At 44.0% G+C, this 26366-nt stretch overlaps 1 protein-coding gene across 4 annotated transcripts in view; it reads right to left on the reverse strand.

Moving 5' to 3' along the window:
• mtss1lb (MTSS I-BAR domain containing 2b) overlaps positions 1-26366 on the reverse strand; it is a 79142-nt gene that overhangs the window by 50594 nt on the left and 2182 nt on the right. For all 4 annotated transcript variants that reach the window (XM_080764291.1, XM_080764290.1, XM_080764289.1 and 1 more), the window contains exons 2-3: positions 10621-10682; positions 10401-10474 (exon numbers count right to left, since the gene is read on the reverse strand). In XM_080764291.1, coding sequence (XP_080620417.1) covers positions 10401-10474; positions 10621-10682 — 136 coding nt within the window. The remainder of the gene's footprint in view (positions 1-10400; positions 10475-10620; positions 10683-26366) is intronic.

Raw genomic sequence — 26366 nt, forward strand, 5'->3', positions numbered from 1 at the left:
CATGGATTCTTTGCAATGGATTTTGGATCAATTAAGACAATCTAATGTCTGTGGGGATATAGAAAAATATAGAATGAACGAACGCACATCGGCATTGCTGGCCTGGCCTGGAATCGTACCTGTGACAACCAGGGGCTCTGGCTCCCAGGCGGGTTCACTAACCACTCAGCGTTGCAATTCCTGCTCCCTTTCATGAAATAATTCCCCATAGACATTTCAAAAAGTATTTATTTAAAGATCTGTAAGCCTTGAACAAAGCCAACTCGGATGGTAACAAATCATGACAACAAACACAATACTTTGGGCCGAACAAATAATTATAATTAAAAAAAGGGCAGGGTACAACACATTTTTTGTTGTTTTTCTTCTTTGTAATGTGTAATTGTGTTTGTTGTCATGATTTGTCACAATCCGAGTTGGCTTTGTCCACGGCTTTAAAGGTCTTTAAATAAATACTTTTTGAAATGTCTATGAGAAAAATGAATGGGGAATTATTTCCTGGGCCGGTCGTCGTCATGAAAGGGGGTGGGACTGCGATGCTCTACGGCTGCCCCGGACACATCTCTTGTTCAATGTCTCTTGACTGCATGTGACCTTGACATTTTAGACCCGCAAGTTAATCATCTCTTTGGGACCGCCTACTGATCATTCCCACAGCATTTCATGAAAATCCACCCATCCATACCCAATTATGAACTTGACCTTGAATGTGATCTACTGATCATTCTCTCCATGTTTAATACAAAAATGCCCACCTCTTCTCAAGGTATCTTTTTATTATTTTTTTAATCCCATTTTTTCACCCGGTGCCAATTGCCTAAACTATAATCCTGTCCCTCTGCCAGCCTGGGGAGAGCCCCGAACTGAGTTCATGCTTCCTAAATGCATAAGGAGTGAGCATGCCACTTCTAATCACCTGACAGGCAGGAGCTTCCCCAGTAGGAGGTAGCGCGTGGAAGGAACACGCTATTCCAACCAGTTCCTTTCCCTTCCATCAGGCCATGGGGAGTTATCTCCCCATATCTCTCAAGTTATCTTGCTTAAAAACAAAAACATCACTCCACAGATGCTGGTTTTAACCAATCGCATTTAATATAGTGTCTAATATCAGAGTGGCCTCCTGTTCACATGTTTTGCTGTGGATAGTATAGGTGAGTAGTTTGAGAGGAAATTAAGCAACTTGATGTGCATGTTGTGCAAGTGCAAGTGAAGCAGCTCTGTATTACTACTCTAAAGTGCAGACACCATTCAAAAAGTTATTTCTCCCTTCGAAATAGCATAACATTATTAGGGGCACACTCTATCTCTACCGCTAGCTTTTAGCATAAACCCCAGTTCCAGGGGCCAGCATACACGTTCACTTTAAAGAGTCAGAGTACAGCGTCGCGGTACAAAGGCACAAATTAAATCCGAAATGTGGATGGCAGAAAATCCACCAAGGACAGCGATCCAAGAATCCTCCTTTCAAATGCTTTGCACTGTGAATATATTTGCAATCCCATAGTTGGAACGGTGGGGCGTTGCTATAGGAACCGGACCAATGTTAAAGGCTTCCATAGGCATCAACCATTATATAGAGCAGGGGTAACCAACCGGGGGTTCGCGATCTACCGGTAGCTCGCGGGAACGTTTCCAGTCGATCGCGAAGTGTCAGACAGACCCATTGGAATAATGTCAGTGCCGCTCGTCACATGCAAATTAATTTTGAGCAGAGCGCTGTGGCTCTGAGTTTGAGAATAGACCCCATCGTCCAAGGGTGTGTGTGCGTGTGTGGTGGGGTGGTGGTATCTTAGCAACACTGAATGATCTGTCCCATTGGTCGTGTGCTCGTATCATGAGCCAATGGCTGCAGCTCTGAGCTTCCCAGACCCAGGTTCACATCTCAACTATTCTACACTACGTCATGCCGTAAAGAGAACTGACAGGTCAGCCACAGGGCTGCTACCATATTAGCAGCTGTGAGCGCTCTTCTCTTCTCGTGAAGAAAGCAGGACAGAGTTGTCAAATAAATCCCGCCGTCATTCATACTGTATTTATTCTCCGACCCGACATTAAAATACGGAACAACGTGCGTTCATTACGGGCTCGTGACAGGCTGCAGACACAGAGTTGGGACTACTAGCCGATAGCGCCGCTGCTACTTCAGTTTTCGTTGTTCGTTGTTATATTTTTTATTATTGGGATTTGATCATTGATGCAAATTCTAAACATATGGATGCAGCTGCAGAAGTTGTGTTGCTTAAAGGAATGCATAGTTGCGTTCTCTTCAACTGCTGCGCAGCAACAACAAAAATATAAAAATGAGAAAAATATACTGAATATACCAGTCTGCAATGCAAACTAATAGGCGAGTGCACTCCAGGGCATATGCATATGCAAAGGGAAAGAATGACTTCTGTCCGTGACAATAATCAACGCTACAGTTTGAATTATGTACACATGCACACATAGAGCAAAAAATATGAAATATGAAAACTTGTTGAAGTACAACGCATGAGTCAAGTAGCTGCTTTCCTTTCCTCTTTACTGAGCCTACTGTCATTGAACTGCTGTCCGATAAAATGCAGGATGTGTTTGCATTAACTTCAGATATTTAAATGGAGATTATTGGATTAGTAAGTGACTGTCACCTGCAGGTCAGAGCTAAAGAGAAGGAATTTTGGTATCTTGTGAGCAGAGAATGGCCTTTTCACAAATGAAAATAATAAAATCTAGAATCTAGAAAATAGAACTCGTATGACTGACTCACATCTTAATGACACCCTCAGACTGGCAATCACTAAATATGATTTCAAAACGCTTGCAGATAAAGTTCAGTCACAGCAGTCTCATTAAAGGTGGGCTGACCCTGAGAGTATGTCACCATATCTGTGCAAATATATATGGTCATGTTATGCCTATGTCATTTGAACATCTGCCAATGTGAATATTCATTGAAATGAGAAACAAAATATTTCTAATACTAATTATTTCTAATTTGTCTTAATATTATTTGACATTGATAATATAACTTACTATAAGTATTTATTCTAATTTAAGCTTTAGTCTTTGTGTGGATGTGTGCACATGCATTGAGCCTGTCAGAAATAGCAAAAAAACAAGTGTTTTTTCTAACACGTTTTAGTGGTAGATCTTGGCTTACAATTGGGAATAAAATGGGCTCTTGGGCTTGAAAAGGTTGGTTACCACTGATATAGAGTATACGTTGGGGTACGTATATATATACGGACTTGGGATATGACGCCACCTAGCGTCAACTATTTTTTCCCCAAGTCCGTATACGTGACTTGGGAAAAAAATAGTTAAGTTAAGGTTTTACATCAGACACTGCAGGCTTAATGCATGTGGTAAACAAAATGTACAGATACGTTGTTTGGTAAATCAATTAATCGATTAGTCGACACATTTACATGACAATTAGTCAATGAATCATTCATTTAGTGGAGGACAACCCTAGCATACTGTAGATACAGGAACCCCGTGCTACATGACTTGGCTGAGAAGCACACGCTATAAAAAGCACATAGCGGCTCGGAATTCACGGTGGAGACGACGGGTGTAATTTATGTCATAGAAGGAAACTCTCTCAGGCTTATGTTAACCCATTTTGACCTGAGAAAAGATTCTACAAATGTCTTCTATTCTAAATCCTGACAGTTTTCAGAAAAACCTGTTTCTATGTCAGTGGTTCTAAAAAGGTTTTCATGTCAAGGACCCCAAAAACTATATGTAATTGGCCGCCGCCGCCGCGTATTTAACCCATTTCCCGTCCAGAATGGGTTAACCACAGGCCTTGCGTTGACGATGCGCTGTATAAAGCTTGTAGATCAGCTATTTTCAGCATGCAACCAAGTGTAAAATCAGCCAATCAAGGCCCGCCACACAACCGCCAAAATACATTTTAGTCGACAAAATCAACTGTGGATTTTAGTCAACCGAAATCAATCATCGACCATAAAACTAGAGACTAAGACTAGAATGGAATTTTATTCAAAATATTATGACTAAAGCTAAATCAGAATGTGCTGTTTAAATCAACACTGGGTATTATTGCAGGTCAGTACAGTAACATTTAGCTCAATGATTCACGACAGAGATTCAGCTCTAGCCTCTTACACAACTGACTGGCCATGGCTCCTTGTGGCGTGGGGGTCTATAAATGCACCTTTCCTTGCGTGACAGAATGTATGCTACATTACTAGTGCTCTTCAACCATGAATGGCATGCTATCTATGAAACGCAGCCACGTATCTTGCTCAGATTTCCCCCACTCCACTTGGCAACAACATGGCTATTTTCTCTCTCTCACACACACACACACACACACACACACACACACACACACACACACACACACAGTCTCTCCTTGTTGCTTGGCAACCGTGCTCATAAATGTGTGATCCCTCTCATCTGTGATTGGCTTCGGGGACATACAGTGATCCAGCAGATCCAAACCTGCCGACCTTGGGGAAATATTTTGTGCACCACAATAGTTTGTGCACGTTCACAACACTTTGTCTGCATATGAACAAGAGTAATGGTGAATTGACAATGTTGCATAACAATATTACATTGATAAGTTATATTAATAATTATATATATGTCACGGGCCGGGCCGACCTAGCGGTCCGGGCACCTAGGCTGCTAATCCAGCGGGTTTGACGACCTTTTCTGCGTGTCAATCCTCATCTCTCTCCCCCTATTTCCTGCACACGCACACACACACACACACACACACACACACACACACACACACACACACACACACACACACACACACACACACACACACACACACACACACACACACACACACACACACACACACACACACACACACACTATAATAATCCTCCACAACAGACTACTGTCCAGTTCCTTCTGTCTTGACAGAAGACACGCTCTTAATTTTCTGACTTGGTGCTAGTATGCTCTCTCTCATGCTCAACTGACCATGAATGTTTCCTATAGTCAACCTCCTGAGTCAATACAGTGTATTGACTGTCTGCCTTGAATTCAGATTCAAGGCAGACATTGTGTATTGAATACGTGTACACACTGTCTGCCTTGAATCTGAGACCCTTTCCATCCAAGAACGGCTTGGGCTGTTACCCGCACAAGTATGTAACCGTTCTCAAACTTAATAGCGTCCACACTTACTCCGGCAAACACACAGCAAAGGACTGTAGGTGGTGCTGTAGCCGCCATAAAGCCACAAATAGAGAGAGGAAGACAAGACAAGACAGATATCAACATGCATGGGCAGATGGATTGACAGCGGTGGATGTGTGCTATCATTAGATATATACTTATACTAATCTACATGTCAGTAGCCTTTTAAATAACATGACACATAACTTTGATCGACATATGAGCAAACTCCCCAGAGAGAAGTGCTTAAGCAGATTAGAGCAGCAACAAGCAGTCAGGACTCTGCTAGGTAAGCTATCATGAAGTTAGCCAGTTAGCAGGAGGAGGTCGCCAAATCAAAAATAAGTTTTACTCTTGTCTCATCATGGACACCGTCATCTTTTTCCTTTGGAGGTGGAAAGCCTGGTGACGTGAGGGGGCGAGGGGACTATGACGTCACCGGCTCAGGGAAGATACGGCATTTGTTGTACACACGGAGACGACACGAAGTTTGTCACTCTGGGAGCCAGGTATAACCCATTCTGACCGGGAACCCATTTTGGTGTTAGCATCATGTTATGCTTTAGCTATTGAAAAATAGCAGATCTACAAGCTCATAGCGCGCCACCGAGTGGCGCGCTACGAGCTTGTAGGTCTGCTATTTTTCGAAAAATCGAAGAACGACTGACATTTTTAGAATCTGATCTCAGGTCAGAATGGGTTAATCAGAACCAGTGTGTGTCCAGTGGAAACCTCATATGAATCTGATCTCAGGTCAGAATGGGTTAAAAGAAGAAAAGTGCCCCAAAACGCTGTCTCCGTGTACTTGTGTGGGTAACACGGACTACGTCCTCGTGTAGACAGCACCTGAATATGACAGTCTCTGTTTGGGTAACGCGGACTACGTCCTCGTGTAGACAGCACCTGAATATGGCAGTCTCTGTTTGGGTAACACAGACTACTTCCTCGTGTAGACAGCACCTGAATATGACAGTCTCTGTTTGGGTAACACAGACTACGTCCTCGTGTAGACAGCACCTGAATATGACAGTCTCTGTTTGGGTAACGCGGACTACGTCCTCGTGTAGACAGCACCTGAATATGGCAGTCTCTGTTTGGGTAACACAGACTACGTCCTCGTGTAGACAGCACCTGAATATGACAGTCTCTGTTTGGGTAACACGGACTACGTCCTTGTGTAGACAGCACCTGAATATGACAGTCTCTGTTTGGGTAACACGGACTACGTCCTCGTGTAGACAGCACCTGAATATGACAGTCTCTGTGTGGGTAACACGGACTACGTCCTCGTGTAGACAGCACCTGAATATGACAGTCTCTGTTTGCAGTGGAGGCAGTGTGACTCCTCATTCTCAGCTATTTTGAGCGGTGATTCATTGCAAATATGAACTACAGTATTTAGGACAGTCATGTAAAGAAATTACCTTGTAACTCAAATTCCTATTTCCTAGTTGTGTTGTTGATAATACAACTGAGAAACCTGTGTACTAAATGCCTATTGAATGATGACAGACATTAGGATGTACGTTCTGCTAAATTATGCAATTTTAAATCCATTTCTGAAGCAATGGTTTAGGTTTTATACAAATACATACATATTATCCATATTGTTCATGTAAAATTGTAGGCCTACTTTAAATGTAAAATTGTAGGCCTACTTTAACAGTGTAAACCGCCTCACAAGAGCCCTGCTATGTGTGTGTGTGTGTGTGTGTGTGTGTGTGTGTGTGTGTGTGTGTGTGTGTGTGTGTGTGTGTGTGTGTGTGTGTGTGTGTGTGAGTGTGTGCATGCGTGCATGCGTGCGTGCGTGCGTGCGTGCATGCAGGAGCATGTACGTTAAGATGATCCAGCTGTGTGTCTGAGGCGAGGATGAAGACGAAGAAGAGTAGTAAAACGCTGCTAAATTAAAGACAGAACAGGTTATTAAACACACACACACACACACACACACAGCAGTCTCCTACCCACATCAGGGGTGAAGGACTGTTGTAGGTTTGTTTATGTGCTTCCGTTTTTCTGTGGTTTGTTGTCTCTCTCACACACACACACACACACACACACACACACACACACACACACACACACACACACACACACACACACACACACACACACACACACACACACACACACACACACACTTACTCTCTCTCAGTCAGACACAGACACACACACACACACACACACACACACACCCACACACGTTGGCCCCCATAGAAAGTGCAAAACTGCCCTACTTTCTTGGGGGGTAGAAGAACTTTGAGCTTGACATTATTTACAAAGTAGCTCGAGGTAGGAAATAGGGCCAGGAGGTCCATTGAGCCTTATGGCCCCCAAGATGCATCATCCTCTTGATTAAAGTTCATTTGTAACCTTAAAGTGCACTCAAATTCTTAGGTATCAACATATTATCTCTCCCACACACACACGCACACGAGAGAACACACAAAGCACACACAGGCACACGCACACATCAAATTACTCTTGCTTGCGTTTGCTGTCTTCCATTTCAAACTCAACTTGCGTCCAATTTTAGGAAACACTGGAAAATCTTCCACAATGAATGGGGTGATGTACTACTGCATGATTCATTTCCGTCCCATATTCCCTGTTCTGTACTCCTCTGTACCCCCTGCTGTGTCATGCTTGAAAAAAGAAATCATTGTCTCTCCCTTTCTCTTTCTCCCTGTAAACGTCCTCTATGGATTTCCTCCAAGGCTCCAGAGAGAGAGAGTGAGAGAGAGAGATACATAAACAGAGAAAGAGAGATAGAGACGGAGGAAGGGAGAAGAGAGACAGAGAGAGAGACTGAGACAGAGAGAGAAAGAGAGCGAGAGAGAGACAGAAAGAGAGAGAGAGACAGAGAGAGAGACAGAGAGAGAGAGAGAGGAAGTCAACAAGAGAAAGTAAGCAGTCAGCGGAGGCTCAGAACCAATTATGTTTAATACTTGCAGCTGTACAAGAACAGAGCATGGCATCATCAGTACCCTTTGGTCCTGAGTGTCTCACACACACACACACACACACACACACACACACACACACACACACACACACACACACACACACACACACACACGCCACTGTAATCATTTGTCAGAAGCACACTAAGGAAGACAGAGGGCATCATTATTGGGGCTGTCACGTCTGCCTCCACACAGAGACACAACCATTGTCTGTCTGTACTGTAATAAGAGAGTGGAGTCTCTCAAGCTCACAGTGTGCTATACTAGTGCCTACATCAATTCCTTCCTTCATGACCAAACAAGCACATTCTAGTTTGCGTGCACGTGTATGAGTATGCGTGTGTACGCGTGTGTGTGCGTGTGTGTGTGTGCGTGCGTGTGCCTGTGTGTGTGTGTGTGTGTGTGTGGCAGTGGCATCTGTAATGAGCTGACAGAGCTTTGGTGATTTCCTGTCTGGCCTGTAAAAAAGCAGCACGAGTCTCTTCCTGTATCGTCCTCTAGGACCCCACCTGGGGGGCCAAGCGCGCGCACACACACACACACACACACACACACACACACACACACACACACACACGGCCAGACAGCTGCACCAAATAAGTCACAATGGGAGGAGAGAACCCCCATGTTTAGTACGGTACATACTCCTTCCGATCCTCCGACATTTTCTTCGGAAAGGGCGGTTCTAGAACTTTTCCTCAGAACCATGAGTGCATGTCCTGACTCTCCGAACCATAGTTCGGGAAGCCTTTCCATACCGTGAGATTTTCTGACATCGGAATTAGTATGCATGTATGTGACTCTGAGTTTCAGCAAAAGGTCCACGAAAACAAGTCACAAATATTGTCTTGAATGTTTATGAAAATGTTTCAACAACACCAACCCTTTTAACAACATATTAATCTGAGGGTCCTTCACATGAACCACTGGTCAAGCCAACCACATCTCCCCTGCAAGTTACTTATATGAAAACAAGCCCAAGTTGCTTGTGATAGCCGGACATGGCAACATACACAAACAGTTACTTCTAATTCTTGCCGTTACAGCCTTAGCCCTAACCCTAACCCTAACCCAAACAAGAATGCACACTACACTCTGAATCAAAGCCCGACCACTGAAAGAAACACAACCTGGATTCCTTGAGAACAGCAAAGCAGCTGGACAGCAGAGCAGGTAGACTATATGGCTGGTTTGTGGTTTCCTTGATTAATCCTGAGGACCCAATGTGAAATCTATTGCTTCCAAGCTAACGGAAAACAATCTAATGGACGTCTGCTCTGCTGTGAACTGGTAATGTGTGGTGTGGTGTGGTAATGTATATTTGACAGCTGTAACACAGTTATATTAGGTTTGACATCATTGCACATTAAAAACACACCAGGGTGTATATAAAGTACTGTTCACCTCATAGACACATGAAAAACTAGAAAAATACAAAAATCGTGGCACTCCATCTTTAACAGATATGTCCAACAATCTCAGCTAATGGAGCAAGTCTCCATAAACGTTATCAAGTTGTCAATAAATAGTGTACACAGCCACGTTGTGTAAAAAGATAAATGAATGTGTAAAAACATACTTGTTTCCTGAATTATTTCTGCTATAGGCTACTACTCACATGTTGACTCAGCTATTAATGTTTACATTATTGTACAAAGCAGCAATGCGGAAGAAAAGGAAAAAGGACTAGGGTGAGATCCGTTTTAACACAGATCTCAGCTTACTGTAAAAATAGGCTTTATGTTTATCAGACTTTTCTAGGCTAGGGGATACATCACTCATCTCGATCCCTTTAAACAGTGCTTGATAAATGCTTTGAAGTCCGGGACAGAACGAAGCTTTAGGGCTGTTGGAAGCCCTTTCATCAGTGAAAGTAGAACTTAGCAGGCTGCTTGATAAACATCGCTCCCGACTTAATGGGATTCCTGTTTGTGTTGCCATTCTAGAAGGCACATTACACTCAAACTGAGCACAACTAACGCAAAGCATATTATAGCCCCCAAAAGAAAATCACACTTGTGTGAAATGATGGGCACCTTTGGGTGCACGCACAAAGTCCATAAACTTGGGTGCCACGTTACGGGGGGGGCACACACAAAGCCAGGCGTTGGAGGGGCTAGCACCCTTCAAACACACGCATGCATGCAGAGACACGCAGAGACACGCACGCACGCACAGACACACAGACACACACACACACACACACACACACACACACACACACACACACACACTATGCCCCATACACACACACACACACACACACACACAAGCTTGTCCTACCTCTTGTATTGGTGGCCATGTCTGCCACCTTCTGAAAGGCATCCAGGAAGGCCACAGCAGCCAGAACCGTGGTCCTGTGGGGACAAGGCAGAGATTTACTTTAGTGTCAGATGGTCGAGATATTGGATTGCTGATGTCACAGACATCACATTTAATTCTAAATGACAATCTACAGGACACTGCACACAACTGGAAGCTGTTGTTAGTTGTTTGGGCTTACCGGAGCTGGGAGTGGAGCTTGGTGGCCTTGGCACTGAAGTCCTCCCACACTGGATAGGAGCACTGGGAAAACACACAGAGCACTGCTTAGAAACACACCACACATATCCTCAACACTGGATAGGAGCACTGGGAAAACATACAGAGCACTGCTTAGAAACACACCACACATATCCTCAACACTGGATAGGAGCACTGGGAAAACATACAGAGCACTGCTTAGAAACACACCACACATATCCTCAACACTGGATAGGAGCACTGGGAAAACATACAGAGCACTGCTTAGAAACACACCACACATATCCTCAACACTGGATAGGAGCACTGGGAAAACATACAGAGCACTGCTTAGAAACACACCACACATATCCTCAACACTGGATAGGAGCACTGGGAAAACATACAGAGCACTGCTTAGAAACACACCACACATATCCTCAACACTGGATAGGAGCACTGGGAAAACATACAGAGCACTGCTTAGAAACACACCACACATATCCTCCACTGTGGTGGCAGATGTTGTCTCAGTAAGCCAGCCCTCTCTCTCTCCCTCTCCATAAGGTGGGGTGAGTGCAGCAAAGCATTATGGTCATTGTAGTAATCCAGCACTGAGACCAGTGTCCATGACATCACAGACACATTGAAATACTAGAATATCTAAAAACACAAATTAACCACATAAAAAAACCCCAGGAAAGTGTTTATTGTCTCCCAAACATAGTTTTCTGATCTGGTTGCAAAAGGGGGTGAAGTGGCCCATTAAGTGCTGTATATAGGCTATTTGTATTTTCCGTAAGTGAAGGCAGAGGTGAAAAGTAGAGACTGAGGGAGGATGTCTGGTTGAGTACAATAACTAACGTCTACATCTCTATGCTGTTTCACCAACATAGGACACATGCATGCATATATTGTAGGGGAAATGGTAAACCTTTATCCAAGGCGCTTTACACACACATTCATACACTGATTGCAGCGGAAGCCATGCAAGGTACCAACCAGCACATCGGGAGCAATTTGGGGTTCAGTGTCTTGCCCAAGGACACTTCGACATGTAGACAGGAGGAGCCGGGATTCGAACCGCCGACCCATGGATCATTGGACGACCTGCTCTACCTCCTGAGCCACAGTCGCCCCTATGGGTGCAAAAATCAATAATTTACTATAATAATATATATCGACGTACAGCTTTCATTCATGGATTGTAAGTTGTAACATATTCATACACTAATGTGCAATCGTACAGTACTTGGTTGCACTCTTAAAATTCAGCATGTCTACCTAATTCATGCAGTGACTCATCTCTGCTTGAATTGCAAAATGTATGCATCTATAGCATTTTAGACTAAGCCCTTCATCTCCTTTCCTTCATCATCTTTCTCTCTCTCTCTCTCTCTCTCTCTCTCTCTCTCATATTATCCACCCCATCACCTTCCTGCAAAGCGCGGGGGCAGGTGTTGTAGCGTTAGGGCCTTTAAAACGTGATAGCGATATAATGCACCTATAGTTCATTTTCAATGAGACCTGCGTTTTTGCAATGCGACAACGCAAGCATATTTACGTTGTTGCGACCTCTTCAACAGACCTGTAGCAGACGGTGTCGTTGATCCAGGCAACGTGTGCGACTGTGCGTTCCTCGCTTCCCGTTTGAAAGGCCCTTAAGTCTGACATACGTGGCTGGTTAAGACTCAAACGTGGCTTATGCGTGCGGTTAGGGTTAGTAATTAGTATTATTGGGAATGGGACGCCGGACTATGCTCCATTGCACCAATCCCCACGTATACCTAACCCCCCAAACACACACACACACGTGACACGCACGCACAAAGCACTTGACAGCCACTGGGAGCAGCCAGCACCCGGGCACGTTCCTGGGGGTCTGGATGTCCCGGGGACCCCCCGGGGACCCCCGCACGGTACAGTTGCACCGCTCATTTCACACAGGTGTGAAATAGTTATTTGGACATCGATGTATAGCATTGTAGCAAGGTCATGCAAAAACAAAACGTAGGAGCTTAAAAAGTAAGAAATAAACCAAGGAAGAATCACGAATAGAAATGTTACTGTACCATAGTGAATAATACCATGGAATGAAAGATTGAAGAAAGAGGAATGTAAAAGAGGGGGAGGGGCATGGCATAGCGAGGCGCTGTGATGTCATAGGGGAGACGCTCTTTGATCTGGCCTGTTTGATGTGGCTTCATTTGGTCTGAAATCACAACCCCATTTCCCTATGGTACAACCCCCGCTCCCACAGCCACACACACACACACACGCGCAGGTGCACACGTGCATGCAACACACACACACACACACACACTGTTTGAAGTGCCCTGCAGAGCTTAAATTGTGTGGAAGGGAGATAACGGGACAAAGCCGCGCACGCACGCACGCACGCACGCACACACACACACACACACGAGCACACACACACACACACACACACACACACACACACACACACACACACACACACACACACACACACACATTTAGGGCATTATAATCCAATAAAATAGTCTGGTGGCTACTAACAGGGAGGTGATTGGTTTTTCAATGCTGTATTGTGTGTGTGTGTGTGTGTGTGTGTGTGTGTGTGTGTGTGTGTGTGTGTGTGTGTGTGTGTGTGTGTGTGTGTGTGTGTGTGTGTGTGTGTGTGACTGTGTGTGTGTGTGAATGTGTCTGATCATGCCTGATTGTGTGTGTGTGTGTGTGTGTGTGTGTGCGCGTGTGTGTGTTCACCAACGCTTCGCTGTCTGTTGTCCTCCACACACACACAGTTACTTTGTGCATTTGCGTGCATGTGTGGCGGGCAGGCACGTGTTCTTTATAGACAGTCACAGCCCACTCGACACGCCAGCTGACCTCTACACACACACCAGACCTCCCCACAGCAGACCTCTACACAGCAGACCTCTACACACACACACCAGACCTCCCCACAGCAGACCTCTACACACACACCAGACCTCCCCACAGCAGGGGGATTTTTAAAGCCTCTGGGCACAAGAACAGTTAGCCTCACGTAGCCAGCCAGACTATCACTTGTATTTGTATTTATTTATTCAGCACAGTATAAAAAACAGCATAGTGAACATATAAATATGAGAAGGGTAGGGTGCTAGGCTGAGGCAAAAAAGCCCAAGGGGCTTATACGAGGCCTCTACCTATATAAATGAAAATGAAACATTGTATATGAGATATAGAATATCCAGAAAACATAATTGCAGTATATAAAACATAAACAAATCAAAACAAAAACACAACAAGAACATGATTAGAATTTTTGGTTATTTACATGATTAGAGAAGATAATAGATGATACAAAGAAATATAATTATAATTAGGTGATCTGGTCAATTAAGTGGGTCCTAAACTTATGTTTGAAATTTTTGAATGAAGTAGAATTTGATGAGATTGCTGTATAGGTGTTCCATAGCTGGGCCCCCCTGTATCTGATGGAGAACTGACACAGAGCAGTACGGAACTTTGGGAGATGTAAATGATTTGACTGTCTCGTATTGAAGTGGTGCACATCACTGTTGAACTGAAAAAAGTATTTACATGGCAAAGGAAATGAAACTGGCTGGAACAATACTTTGAAAATGAAGTTGCAGGTTTGGTATGTATTTAAATTAAAGATTGGTAAAATATTGAGTTGTTTAAAAAGAGGGGCAGAATGAGCAGACCAATCACTGTATGTGGCAATCCTGCAGAATCTTTTTTGCAAAATGTGGAGTTTGTGAAGATGTGTATTATAAGTAGCTCCCCAAATGATATTGCAATATATAAGATATGGATAAATTAAGCTATAATAAAGACTGCGTGGAATATTATTATAATTTTTTTTGCAATGGCAGATTCACCTGGCTATACGTGAGGCTAGTGAATCCTACTGTTGTAGCCTATATGGATTAAACAACGGTTCCGTGTTTAATAAAAAAAATTAAAATAAAATCTGGCTTTGATGCAAATTCTAAACATGATGGGTGCAGCTGTAGAAAAATCGATTGACACATCAATAAATGTGCGACACGTCGAGTCACCAAATACTCAGTCATTCACACCCCTACTTTCAAATAAATGTAGTTGAGTAAATGTACAATATTTGGGTCTGAGATGTAGTGGAGTAGAAGTAAAAGTATTGGAAATTGGAAATACTCAAGTAAAGTACAAATACCTCAACATTGTACTAAGTAGTAAGTACAGTACTTAAGTCACTGAATTGCATGCATCTGTTGCCATTTCAAAGACCACTGTTCTTACAAGATCCTCATGGAGTATGGTGGTGGCCACAATTAGATGTCAGCCGTGTGTGTGTGTGTGTGTGTGTGTGTGTGTGTGTGTGTGTGTGTGTGTGTGTGTGTGTGTGTGCGTGTGCGTGTGTGTGCATGCGTCAGCATTTTGATAACATACTATTACATCACCACTTCCTGTGACAGAGAAACACCATAGCAACAGGACATGCATGACTAATGACTATCCTCACGCACACACGCACGCATGCACGCACGTACGCATGCACGTACGCGTATGCACACACACACACACACACACACACACACACACACACACTAGAACATACATAGCACAAAACCCTTCCTTCCTGCCCTCGCTCCTCCTTTCCTTCTGTCCTTCCTTCCTTTCATTAATGAATGAATTAATTATTTTCTCCATTCTGTCCAAATCGCAGCTCACACACACACAACAAGATGACAGTTATACGTATACCGGTATATCCCATCTTCCCATCCACCATTACAGTACAGTCTGTGACTTTACTTTGGGGTGCTGACAACAACCTACCATTACAGTACAGTCTGTGACTTTACTTTGGGGTGATGACAACAACCCATCCACCATTACAGTACAGTCTGTGACTTTACTTTGGGGTGATGACAACAACCCATCCACCATTACAGTACTGTCTGTGACTTTACTTTGGGGTGATGACAACAACCCATCTACCATTACAGTACAGTCTGTGACTTTACTTTGGGGTGATAACAACAACCCATCCACCATTACAGTACTGTCTGTGACTTTACTTTGGGGTGATGACAACAACCCATCCACCATACAGTACTGTCTGTGACTTTACTTTGGGGTGATAACAACAACCCATCCACCATTACAGTACTGTCTGTGACTTTACTTTGGGGTGATAACAACAACCCATCCACCATTACAGTACTGTCTGTGACTTTACTTTGGGGTGATGACAACAACCCATCCACCATACAGTACTGTCTGTGACTTTACTTTGGGGTGATGACAACAACCCATCCACCATTACAGTACTGTCTGTGACTTTACTTTGGGGTGATGACAACAACCCATCCACCATTACAGTACTGTCTGTGACTTTACTTTGGGGTGATGACAACAACCCATCCATCATTACAGTACTGTCTGTGACTTTACTTTGGGGTGATGACAACAACCCATCCACCATACAGTACTGTCTGTGACTTTACTTTGGGGTGCTGACAACAATCCACTGCATGGCCTAGTTCTCAGAGGCAGTGTGATCTCTGTGCTGCTGCCCAGTCTGCCCAGTCTGCCCAGCACTCCACTGAATGGCTGGGAGAGAGACAGAGGGGGACAGAGAGAGAGAGAGAGAGGAGCCTTACACTCCACAGAGGATGGGAAGCTTACTGCTTTCCCTGTCTCTCTTTTGTTCCCTTTGTTTCCTCGCAGCAAGACAGAAAAACAGAGGAAATCCACAGAGTGAGAGAGAAACAGAGTACAGTATGGAGGCACATGGGGGGGAGAGAGAGGGACGCAAGGATAAGCTCCTTTTTTTATACTGTATAAATCAGGCCAATTCGCACATTAAAAGCGAACTTGAACACCAAACAAAAGAGACTCATTTCACAGTGCCTCATATGCATAATCAGCTGACTGTCTTTTCAAAGGGAGGATCACATTGGTGCTTTTAGTCGGGCCAGGGACGAGGACATGGCCCAGAGCCGTGAATGCAATCATGTTATCTTGTGGCTGATATTCACATCAATGCAGTGTTGTCTGTGAACAGCAAAATGTTCAAATGTAAAAGTCCCCCCCCCCTCTTTATTACTAGTATACTCACATGTTTTTTTTCGTGTATGATTTTGTGTTTCCCAAGATCATCCGCAATAACTATCCTACATGATGAACGTAATAAATTATGTACATTGTTCATTGATAGTACGATGCAGAACCCCACAGACCAAAACAATGTATTTAAATAGTGATACCCCACTTTTTCTCCAATTTGTGTTCACGTCTTGGTATTGTATGTTATAATATAATCCGATACATCTGTGTTTTTATGGACTTTTAATGTATCCACAACACAATCATGTAGACTACCCATAAGTACTCTGGCTGCTATAGCAACCCTAAAACGTGCAACCGTAATCTCAGAAATATGATTTATATACGGTATACATATATGTATATGTATGTGACAATAATGTATCCAATGTGTCATGACATAATCCTTATGTAGTGGCTGAGAAGCAATCCCAGCCTGTCCTGGATAACTAATCTGTGTCAAATGGAAAGGCATGGACATGCAGATGAGGACGCGCCTGCGGAGCTGCCTCGCTGCATAATTGATGAAGTGCAGAAGCTAATTCCAATCTAAACACAGTGACGAGCCAAAGAGGAGACCATCTGGGTTCTGTTGTGTCTCTCTCTCTGTGTGCCGCGAGGCAGGGATCATAGACTATATCTCTCTGAGTTAAACATCTGTAAAATCACATTGTTTCTGTGTGTGGTGATATACGAAGGGAAATGTAGCGGACGCATTTGCATAAATACATCGCCGCACATAAACAGATCACACACATGCATGACGCACATCCACTGCTCACTAACAGGGTTGTTGTTTTTTCTCCACACCTTCACACCAGCAATTTGTGAAGTTAACCCATTTTAGGCGGGAACCTGTTTTGGTGTTAGCATTACGTTGTGCTTTAGCTATTTAAAAATAGCAGATCTACAAGCTCATAGCGCGCCACCGAGTGGCGCGCTACGAGCTTGTAGGTCTGCTATTTTTTTTTTTTAAATCAAAGAGCGATTGACATAGAAGACATTATTAGAATCTGATCCCAGGTCTGAATGAAAACTGTCAGGATCATGTAGAAGACATTTTTAGAATCTGATCTCAGGTCAGAATGGGTTAAGCGAGGAGTGACAAGCACTTGAACTCTTAGTTGTGCTATCAGCATATATGCTGATAGCACAACTAAGAGTTCGATAGCACAACTAAGAGTTCAAGTGCTTGTCACTAAATAGCCGATGCTGATATCAGCATCGGCTATTTAGTGACGTTCCTTCACATCCCCTCTCACCACAGACAGACATCATCATCCTGTTTGTATTCATCAAGGGTTATATGGCACCGTTCAGCAACAAGCATCCTTCCTCCTTACTGGCTGTTATTATCTTCTGCCATCATAGCAGTATAATGTTTAAAGCTGCATAAATCAATGATCTAAGATCAATGTCCATGGTGGCGTAAAGCAATAATGTAAACACACGTTCACATTAGGCAGGCACGCACGCACACGCACACGCACACGCACACACACACACACACACACACACACACACACACACACACACACACACACACACACACACACACACACAAATATGCCAATATTCCCCACGTGTGCCTCTAAAAAGAAGACATGGGATATAGAGCATGAATGGGACATTCTGTTCATTCACTGGTTTATTTTTGAGAGGAACAAGAGAATATTGATTTGCCGTGTTCACTGCTCCTCTCTACCCTCTCTCTCTACCCTCTCCTCTCTCTCTCATCCCAAACTTCTCTCCATGTCTCTCTCTACCCTCTCCTCTCTCTCTCTCATCCCAAACTTCTCTCCATGTCTCTCTCTACCCTCTCCTCTCTCTCTCATCCCAAACTTCTCTCCATGTCTCTCTCTCTCTCCCATCTCTCTCTCTGTTCATAATATTCAGTGCGTTTTGCAGTGAACAGCAGAGTGTGATGAGAATGCTTTGACAGGCCTGACAAAGAGTTCAGTGAGAGAGGCTCTTGGCTGTCCCACAGTGCATCGCACCTCCCAGGACGGACCCACGCCACTCAGCTTAACAAGGCCCAGCACCCTAATGATCCTGTATAGACATTTTAACAAGCACCAGCGACGGAGATGCTCATTTTGGAGTTGCACGACTCCGTCCGCAGTATGTCGTCATAAGAGTCACAAAATGAACACTTTTGGTGTCGGGTGTTGTTTTTCTATGAATGTACCTGGAATAAAACAAGTGTACGGGTTAGTTGTGCGCTGAAGAAAATCTGTCTGAAAGTTATGTTGGCTATCATTAGTTCCCCCAGAGGAGTACAATTTGAAGAGATGACGATGCCAAGGACATACTTTTGCTTTTACGTGGCGTTGTGCATTTAGGCTTAAAGCTCATGTGATCATGCTGACTCAGCATGCAAGTTAGTTGGTGAATGTCCTCCCAGTATGCCCGTTCAGGCTCTCAGTCTTCTGGGCACAAAGCTGTAGGCTATATGGGACTATTGGCTCTCAGTCATCTGGGCACAGAGAGAACTGTGGGTTACAATGGGACTATTGGCACTCACTCATCTGGGCACAGAGCTGTGGGCTACAATGGGACTATTGGCTCTCAGCCATCTAGGCACAGAGCTGTGGGCTACAATGGGACTATTGGCTCTCAGCCATCTGGGCACAGAGCTGTGGGCTACAATGGTTATGGGACTATTGGCTCTCAGCCATCTAGGCACAGAGCTGTGGGCTACAATGGGACTATTGGCTCTCACTCATCTAGGCACAGAGCTGTGGGCTACAATGGGACTATTGGCTCTCACTCATCTAGGCACAGAGCTGTGGGCTACAATGGGACTATTGGCTCTCACTCATCTGGGCACAGAGCTGTGGGCTACAATGGGACTATTGGCTCTCACTCATCTAGGCACAGAGCTGTGGGCTACAATGGGACTATTGGCTCTCACTCATCTAGGCACAGAGCTGTGGGCTACAATGGGACTATTGGCTCTCACTCATCTGGGCACAGAGCTGTGGGCTACAATGGGACTATTGGCTCTCACTCATCTGGGCACAGAGCTGTGGGCTACAATGGGACTATTGGCTCTCACTCATCTGGGCACAGAGCTGTGGGCTACAATGGGACTATTGGCTCTCACTCATCTGGGCACAGAGCTGTGGAAAGGGATTTCAGTTTGAATAATGAAGTGAAACGAAATGAAAATGTGTCAGGCTAGTACTTAAGTACAGGACTTGAATAAATGCACTTGTGTTACTTAGTTTACACCACTGCAATGGGACCAGTGGGAAATGTGCTACATGGACACATAGGAGGAGCCACGAGAAGGAGGAGAGGTCGGTGGTGTTCTTTGACTCTGTGTTGACTGGACAGTGAACACGCATCCTCATAGCTCAGGTCTCAGCATTAGTGTATAGCGCTGGGAACTTCCCAGCCCAGGGCAGGACCACACAAACACAAGCGGGCCACAGAGCGCGGACTAATGATGCACTCGCACAGAGCGGCGTCAGTACTGCAGCACAGAGTAATTCCAATTGATTGCCGTAAGGCTTAAAAAAAAAGAACCAGGGCAAGGGAACAATAAACAGTGTCAGTGAGGAGATAGATCATTTATTTCACATCCACTTGGCCTGATGTTTGTAGCTGCTACAGCTGAGGGTTTTTATGGCTAAGGTTTCCTACGCATTCAGTCTGAGCTGTCAAAAGATTAATATAACCAGAAACACACATCCGGTTGCTATAGTCCCAGGATGTAAATATTTACAGGGTGAATGCTCATAATTAGTCTTCCTATCATGAACTAAAACGAGCCCTTTTGGGACTTTCACTGGCTTGAAATGGAACTGGGAGGTTCACTGAGAACAAGCCAAAATCCCAAACTCTCCAGCCGCACAATGCTATAAAAAGGTTTCCAAAGCACTATGAACACAAGATATGCACATAGAACCACATGCCCCTGCCCTGCGTGCGTACGTGCGTGAGTGAGTGTGTGTGTACGTGTGTGTGCGTGCGTGCGTGCACCTGCATAATGTGTTAGACAGCATGGTATGCACACACGTAGATGTGAAGTGTGTTCAGGGCCATAAAGTGTAAACAAAGGACCTCCAGCTCATCCAGATGGCCAACACATCTCACAGTCTCCTGGTTCTCGTCATGACTCAAACACCTGAGGACACTAAAGCCCAACACACACCGGATGCGCAGCGACGCGGCACTATAGAACAGTGGCGTATCGGAGCGTCAGGCGAGGCATTGACGCGCGGCGTTCACAGACGGTGTGTGTAAGGCTTTACAGCGAGACATCTCTCTCAAGTAAGGCACTGGCAGTGAGGCACCGTGTCCAGTGAGAACGCCTTTTGAGACGAGGAGCGCCATGGATAGCATGTCCAGAGTTCTGTCCAGAGAAGAGTGCCATGGATAGCATGTCCAGAGTGCTAGCATGCATCGTCCATTAACACCCACAACCTTCAAACCGGAGCTGCGATCCCTCCTGGACCCGGTAAGAGTCTCCTTGATTTGACTGTATCTGCTTCTAGATCCCTGGATTGTAATTTCTCCTTTCCTTGATTCCTCCTTGATTTGGCATCAAACTCCCCAAGATTCACCAGAAAACATGAAATTAATCTATGTTAAAAGATTTATGGGGGAGGAGTAGGACCCCCTAGACCCCCCCACTTGGGGGGGTGTGGTCAGCGCATGCAAACATATAGAGATATTCACCTTTAAGTAATGGAAAGTTATTATTAAAGATGGGTCTTCCATTGCTTCAGTCATCAGAACACTTTCTGTCTGCCTACTTTTTGCGTTTTAATGGATGAAATTATACCCATCATTTTCCAATGCTAGTGAAAGTAGATAAAAGTATCAAACTCACAAAATTCACCAGAACACATGAAATTACATACTCTGTTGGCAGCCCTGGTTCAAGCTGTGCTCAAATGTCCTCCTGATCTATGTTATTAGCACAAATAGCTCGGCTGAAACAAAGTAAACTGGCTTCATTCACATGGTTGTGTGATCATAAATGACGGGTTGTTGTCAGACACAGCCAGGAGGATCAACAGAGCTGCACTTCTCTCCAAAAGTTGAAGCGCCCGGGGCGTTGCACCAAGGACGGCAGGCGTCGGTATAGCCAGAGCTCAAATGCATGGCAGACTGGCACTGCCAGCTCAAAAGGTACTCTCAGTGTGGACACAGCGCCTAAATTGTGTCCATCACAGAATAGAGTTTAACACAAGCACGCAAACGCGCGCACAAACGCATGCGCACACACGCACACACACACACACACACACACACACACACACACACACACACACACACACACACACACACACACACACACACACACACATTTTACATCAGCTTGAAATTAGCAGGTACATTTTCTACCAGCCCACCTCTGAGACAAATAGAGAGTAGGTACCACCTACCTTATAGAGAGCATTAATGAGGACCGATTGTTTTAACCAAATCATTCAGCCTTAGTCTGAGGTGAGCAATAGGGGTTAAATTAAGGTTTACAATGAATATGCAGAAAAGTAAATTAAAAGAGTATAAGAGAATATTTAAATTAGTGTTGCACAATTAATCGTAAAAAGAGATTCAGACACTTATGTGATCTCAAACAGCACTATAGTTGACTGTCCAATTCATTTTAGTTACTCTTGTGTTTTTGCTACAAGAGAGATTTAAGTCAAGCACTTTGATGTTGTCTGTTTAAAGCCACAGTAGTTGGCTCCAGGTGTCACATTTTGAATGTAGTAGTAATGTTCAGCAACTACAGACTAAAGAAAGACAATCAATATTTTCATGGAGAAAAAAATGGAATCGTGTGAGAATCGTGGTCTCAATTCTTATGGAGGGAAATCGAGATTCACATTTGAGCAAGAATCGTTCAGCACTGGCCCCGGCCGGCCTAGCGGTACGGGCACCTAGGCTGGTAACCCGATTCCAACGACCTTTGCTGCGTGTCACCCCCATCTATCTCCCTATTTCCTGTCACACTACTGTCTACCGATCAATAAAGGCATAAAAAAAGCCCCCAGAAATATATATTAAAAAACTCATTTTAAATACCCCCACCCCCTCATATATTGGTCAATGCAAAAAGCATCCATCCTGCACTATCTACATCAGTGGTTCCCAGACTTTTCAGGTCGAGACCCAAAGGAGAGATTAGACGTTTCTCCCCGGGGACCCAACTCGGTGAAAATAGACGATCTACAAGCTTGTCGCTGGTCTATTTTCACTGCTTCTTAAACATTTGTTTTCTTTTTTATGGAATTTCTTTGATTTATTCCTGAAATTACTTAATATATATATATATATATATATATATATATATATATATATATATATATACGTAATAATAATAATGGTAATAAATATAAATCTTTGAATGTGCTTATAATTCATGACCTTAGCTTTTTTGGGAATGTTTTTTTTTTTAATAATTAAAAACAAAATATACGAGTGTGAGTGTGTGTGTGTGTGTGTGTGTGTGTGTGTGTGTGTGTGTGTGTGTGTGTGTGTGTGCGTGCGTGCGTGCGTGCGTGCGTGCGTGCGTGCATGCACGCGTGTCACGCAAAGAGATAGAAAAAGAGAGACAGTGAGACAAAGTGAGAGAGAAACAAAGACACAGAAAGAGGGGGAAGCGTGGATCGGAGAGCATGGAAGATCAAGAGAAACTATTTGAACGGCATGCAGAGTTGGGGGTAGAATAATGACCTGTAATAATTCACTAGAGTTCCAAATAATATGGCCCCAAGGGATATATAGATTCACATTAAAATATACACACACAGACACGCATAATGATTATCTCCATTACACACACACACACACACACACACAACACACACACACACACACACACACACACACACACACACACACACACACACACACACACTTCTGAGATAAGATGTGCAGACTTCTTTTTAACAGGGATGGGGGCAGGGCCATGGGACAGGGGAGGATGTCTTACTGTTTGAAATAAGGATGCAGAGACATACATAATGCATGGGCCAGATAATTCAGCAAGCAATTTACACTCATATTTTGAGCGTACCGACATTTCCGACCAGTTCAACCATACGTGTGGATTTCATCATTTTTTGGGGGCCGTGACTTTGGATGTATTCTATCATGACCATTTTCAAGTCAAGTGACAGGCTGACTTCGCTGGTTCGTGAACAAAGCGTAAATTAATTTGACATGCTTTGGTCTTCATGCTGAATGAATTAATAGTCACAAACCTGAAATAAAATATGTAATATGTCCCTAATATCTTTAGAAAAAGATCTGACAGAGACAGACTGACATGGAATGAGCAATTGTTCAATAGAAATGGCTTTTATAATATAATTATAAAAGTATAGCCTTGGTCCTGAGGTTGAACTTAAATAAATACATTAACTAGAGTTGCATTATAAGTGAGAGTAGCCTATACTTTATGTTCAGTCAGTTGACATTGTCAAAATAAGCTGATCTACAAGTTCACGCGGTGTGGTGCATCGCAGAGCACCGCATTCACCGTTCTCAAGCTTGGAGATCTGTGCATTTGCAGGCTGAGATATGAACCCGAGGTGAGATATTTCCTGTTGCCTTATATGGCGTGAAATGTGTGGAGAAGGCGTTGCAGTGAGGTAGTGGGGACACTCATTTCACTGAGATCGACATTTATTTAATGCTTCCTTGGGATTTTTTTGACAGACTTGGGCATTGGCCACTTTGGCACAGTGTTGTGAAATCCTCGCAAGGATGTTGTGACCCAAATATATCAGGGGGGATACAGTGGTGGATAAGCAGGAGAGCCATTAGGTATATACTGAATTATGGATGAGAAGAGACAATGCACAGAGATAGAGAGAGAGAGAGAGAGAGAGAGAGAGAGAGAGAGAGAGAGAGAGAGAGACACAGACAGACAGACAGACAGACAGACAGACAGACAGACAGACAGACTGTCACAGACAGACAGACAGACAGACAGACAGACAGACAGACAGACAGACAGACAGACAGACAGACAGACAGACAGACAGACAGACAGACAGACAGACAGGGGAAAGAGAATTAACAGAGCAGGAGACCTATAAAAATCATCTTCAGTAAGGCTATGAAAACACAAGGCTTTAATATTGTGAGTTTGTGTGTGACAGCAGTGTGTGTGTGTGTGTGTGTGTGTGTGTGTGTGTGTGTGTGTGTGTGTGTGTGTGTGTGTGTGCGCGTGTGTGTGCGTGTGTGTGTGTGTGTGTGTGTGTGTGTGTGTGTGTGTGTGTGTGTGTGTGTGTGTGTGTGCGTATGTGCGCACGTGCCCTCATGGCACAATTGTGACCGAGACCATGGGGAGGGGGGGGGGTCATGCCGCGAGAATCAGGCTAGCAGCTAATAGCTATACCATGTCAAACTGAATGGATTACAGCACAGCCCTGAGAGGAGAAATACAGGTGAATACAGCATTCATGAAGTAAAACTTTGATGTGATCCAGGTGTCATTCCTTCTCCAACAGATTGACATCTTTGGTATTTGTGAGAGATGATGAATGACTGAAATGTTGCTTTGCTTTTTTTCTCATCGCTGGATAATGTGGATATACAGTACTGTACAAGTGCTGACAGTTTTATTTTATTTAACTCAGACTTTTATCGTTGGGGATAATTTCTTGAACTGATTAACTGTTTGAATTGTTAATTCATCCCGCTATATCAGTGGCAGTACGTTCCTCATGTCACCAACCCCAGATTCCGTGATAATTCTGTAACTAATAATGAACATCCAACATTTTACAGACAGATTGAAACCCCTGCAGATACTGTCATCATCAGCAGCTATAGCCTATTTCAGAGTGAATGACAGCCCACCTCTGAAACGATAGAGTAGAGAGTAGACGGTGGCTCAAGAACTAGAGTAGAGCGGCTGTCTCGGAACCAGAAGTTCCCTAGATCCATCCCCAGCTCCTCCTGGCTAAGTGTCCTTGAGCTCCCTGTGTGTGTGGAGAAGGAGGTGCCATGTGTATCCTTAAGTGAACATGAACCGTCAACCCCGTTATATTTGTTTCCTTGTCAAATTAATTGTAATTTGTGGATTCTAATAAAGAAATCGAAATGTGTGTGTGTGTGTGTGTGTGTGTGTGTGTGTGTGTGTGTGTGTGTGTGTGTGTGTGTGTGCTTGTGTGTGTGTTCAAGCTAATTTCCTCTTCATTCTGATAAACATTCTGTACGCCTAAATACTCAATTCAAAATACCGTAGTCTGCATCCTGATGACATAGCATTTCTCCATAGTTCCAAACCCGGTGCATAACTTGCTATGCTATTCAGGCCCTAGTAATAAAGCAAAGCTTCAGAATGAATGGTAGGCCAATGTATATTTATCTTTGAATTCAAATTGCACCTTGTGACGTTGTCTACCAAAAGCCAGCCTGAATAAAAGAGAGATATAAGCCAGCAGGTAACAGAGAAACCAAGTGAGTTGAACAGAAAGTCCAATGCAGACAGAGACATTAAGGAAGCATATGACCACCACATGCAGTATACCGATATATAGCAGGAATTAACATGAATGAAGACACAAGACAGACGGGCTCCCAGAAGAGACTATACAGGCCTGGACGGCTGGTGTAGCCTTCGACTCGCGATCCCCATTTCAGGTCAGTCTACTATATATCTCTGTCAATAAAGGCATAAAAAGCCCCAAA

This window comes from Protomyctophum bolini, assembly GCF_963924005.1.
Source record: "Protomyctophum bolini genome assembly, chromosome: 1".
Lineage (NCBI taxonomy): Eukaryota > Metazoa > Chordata > Actinopteri > Myctophiformes > Myctophidae > Protomyctophum > Protomyctophum bolini.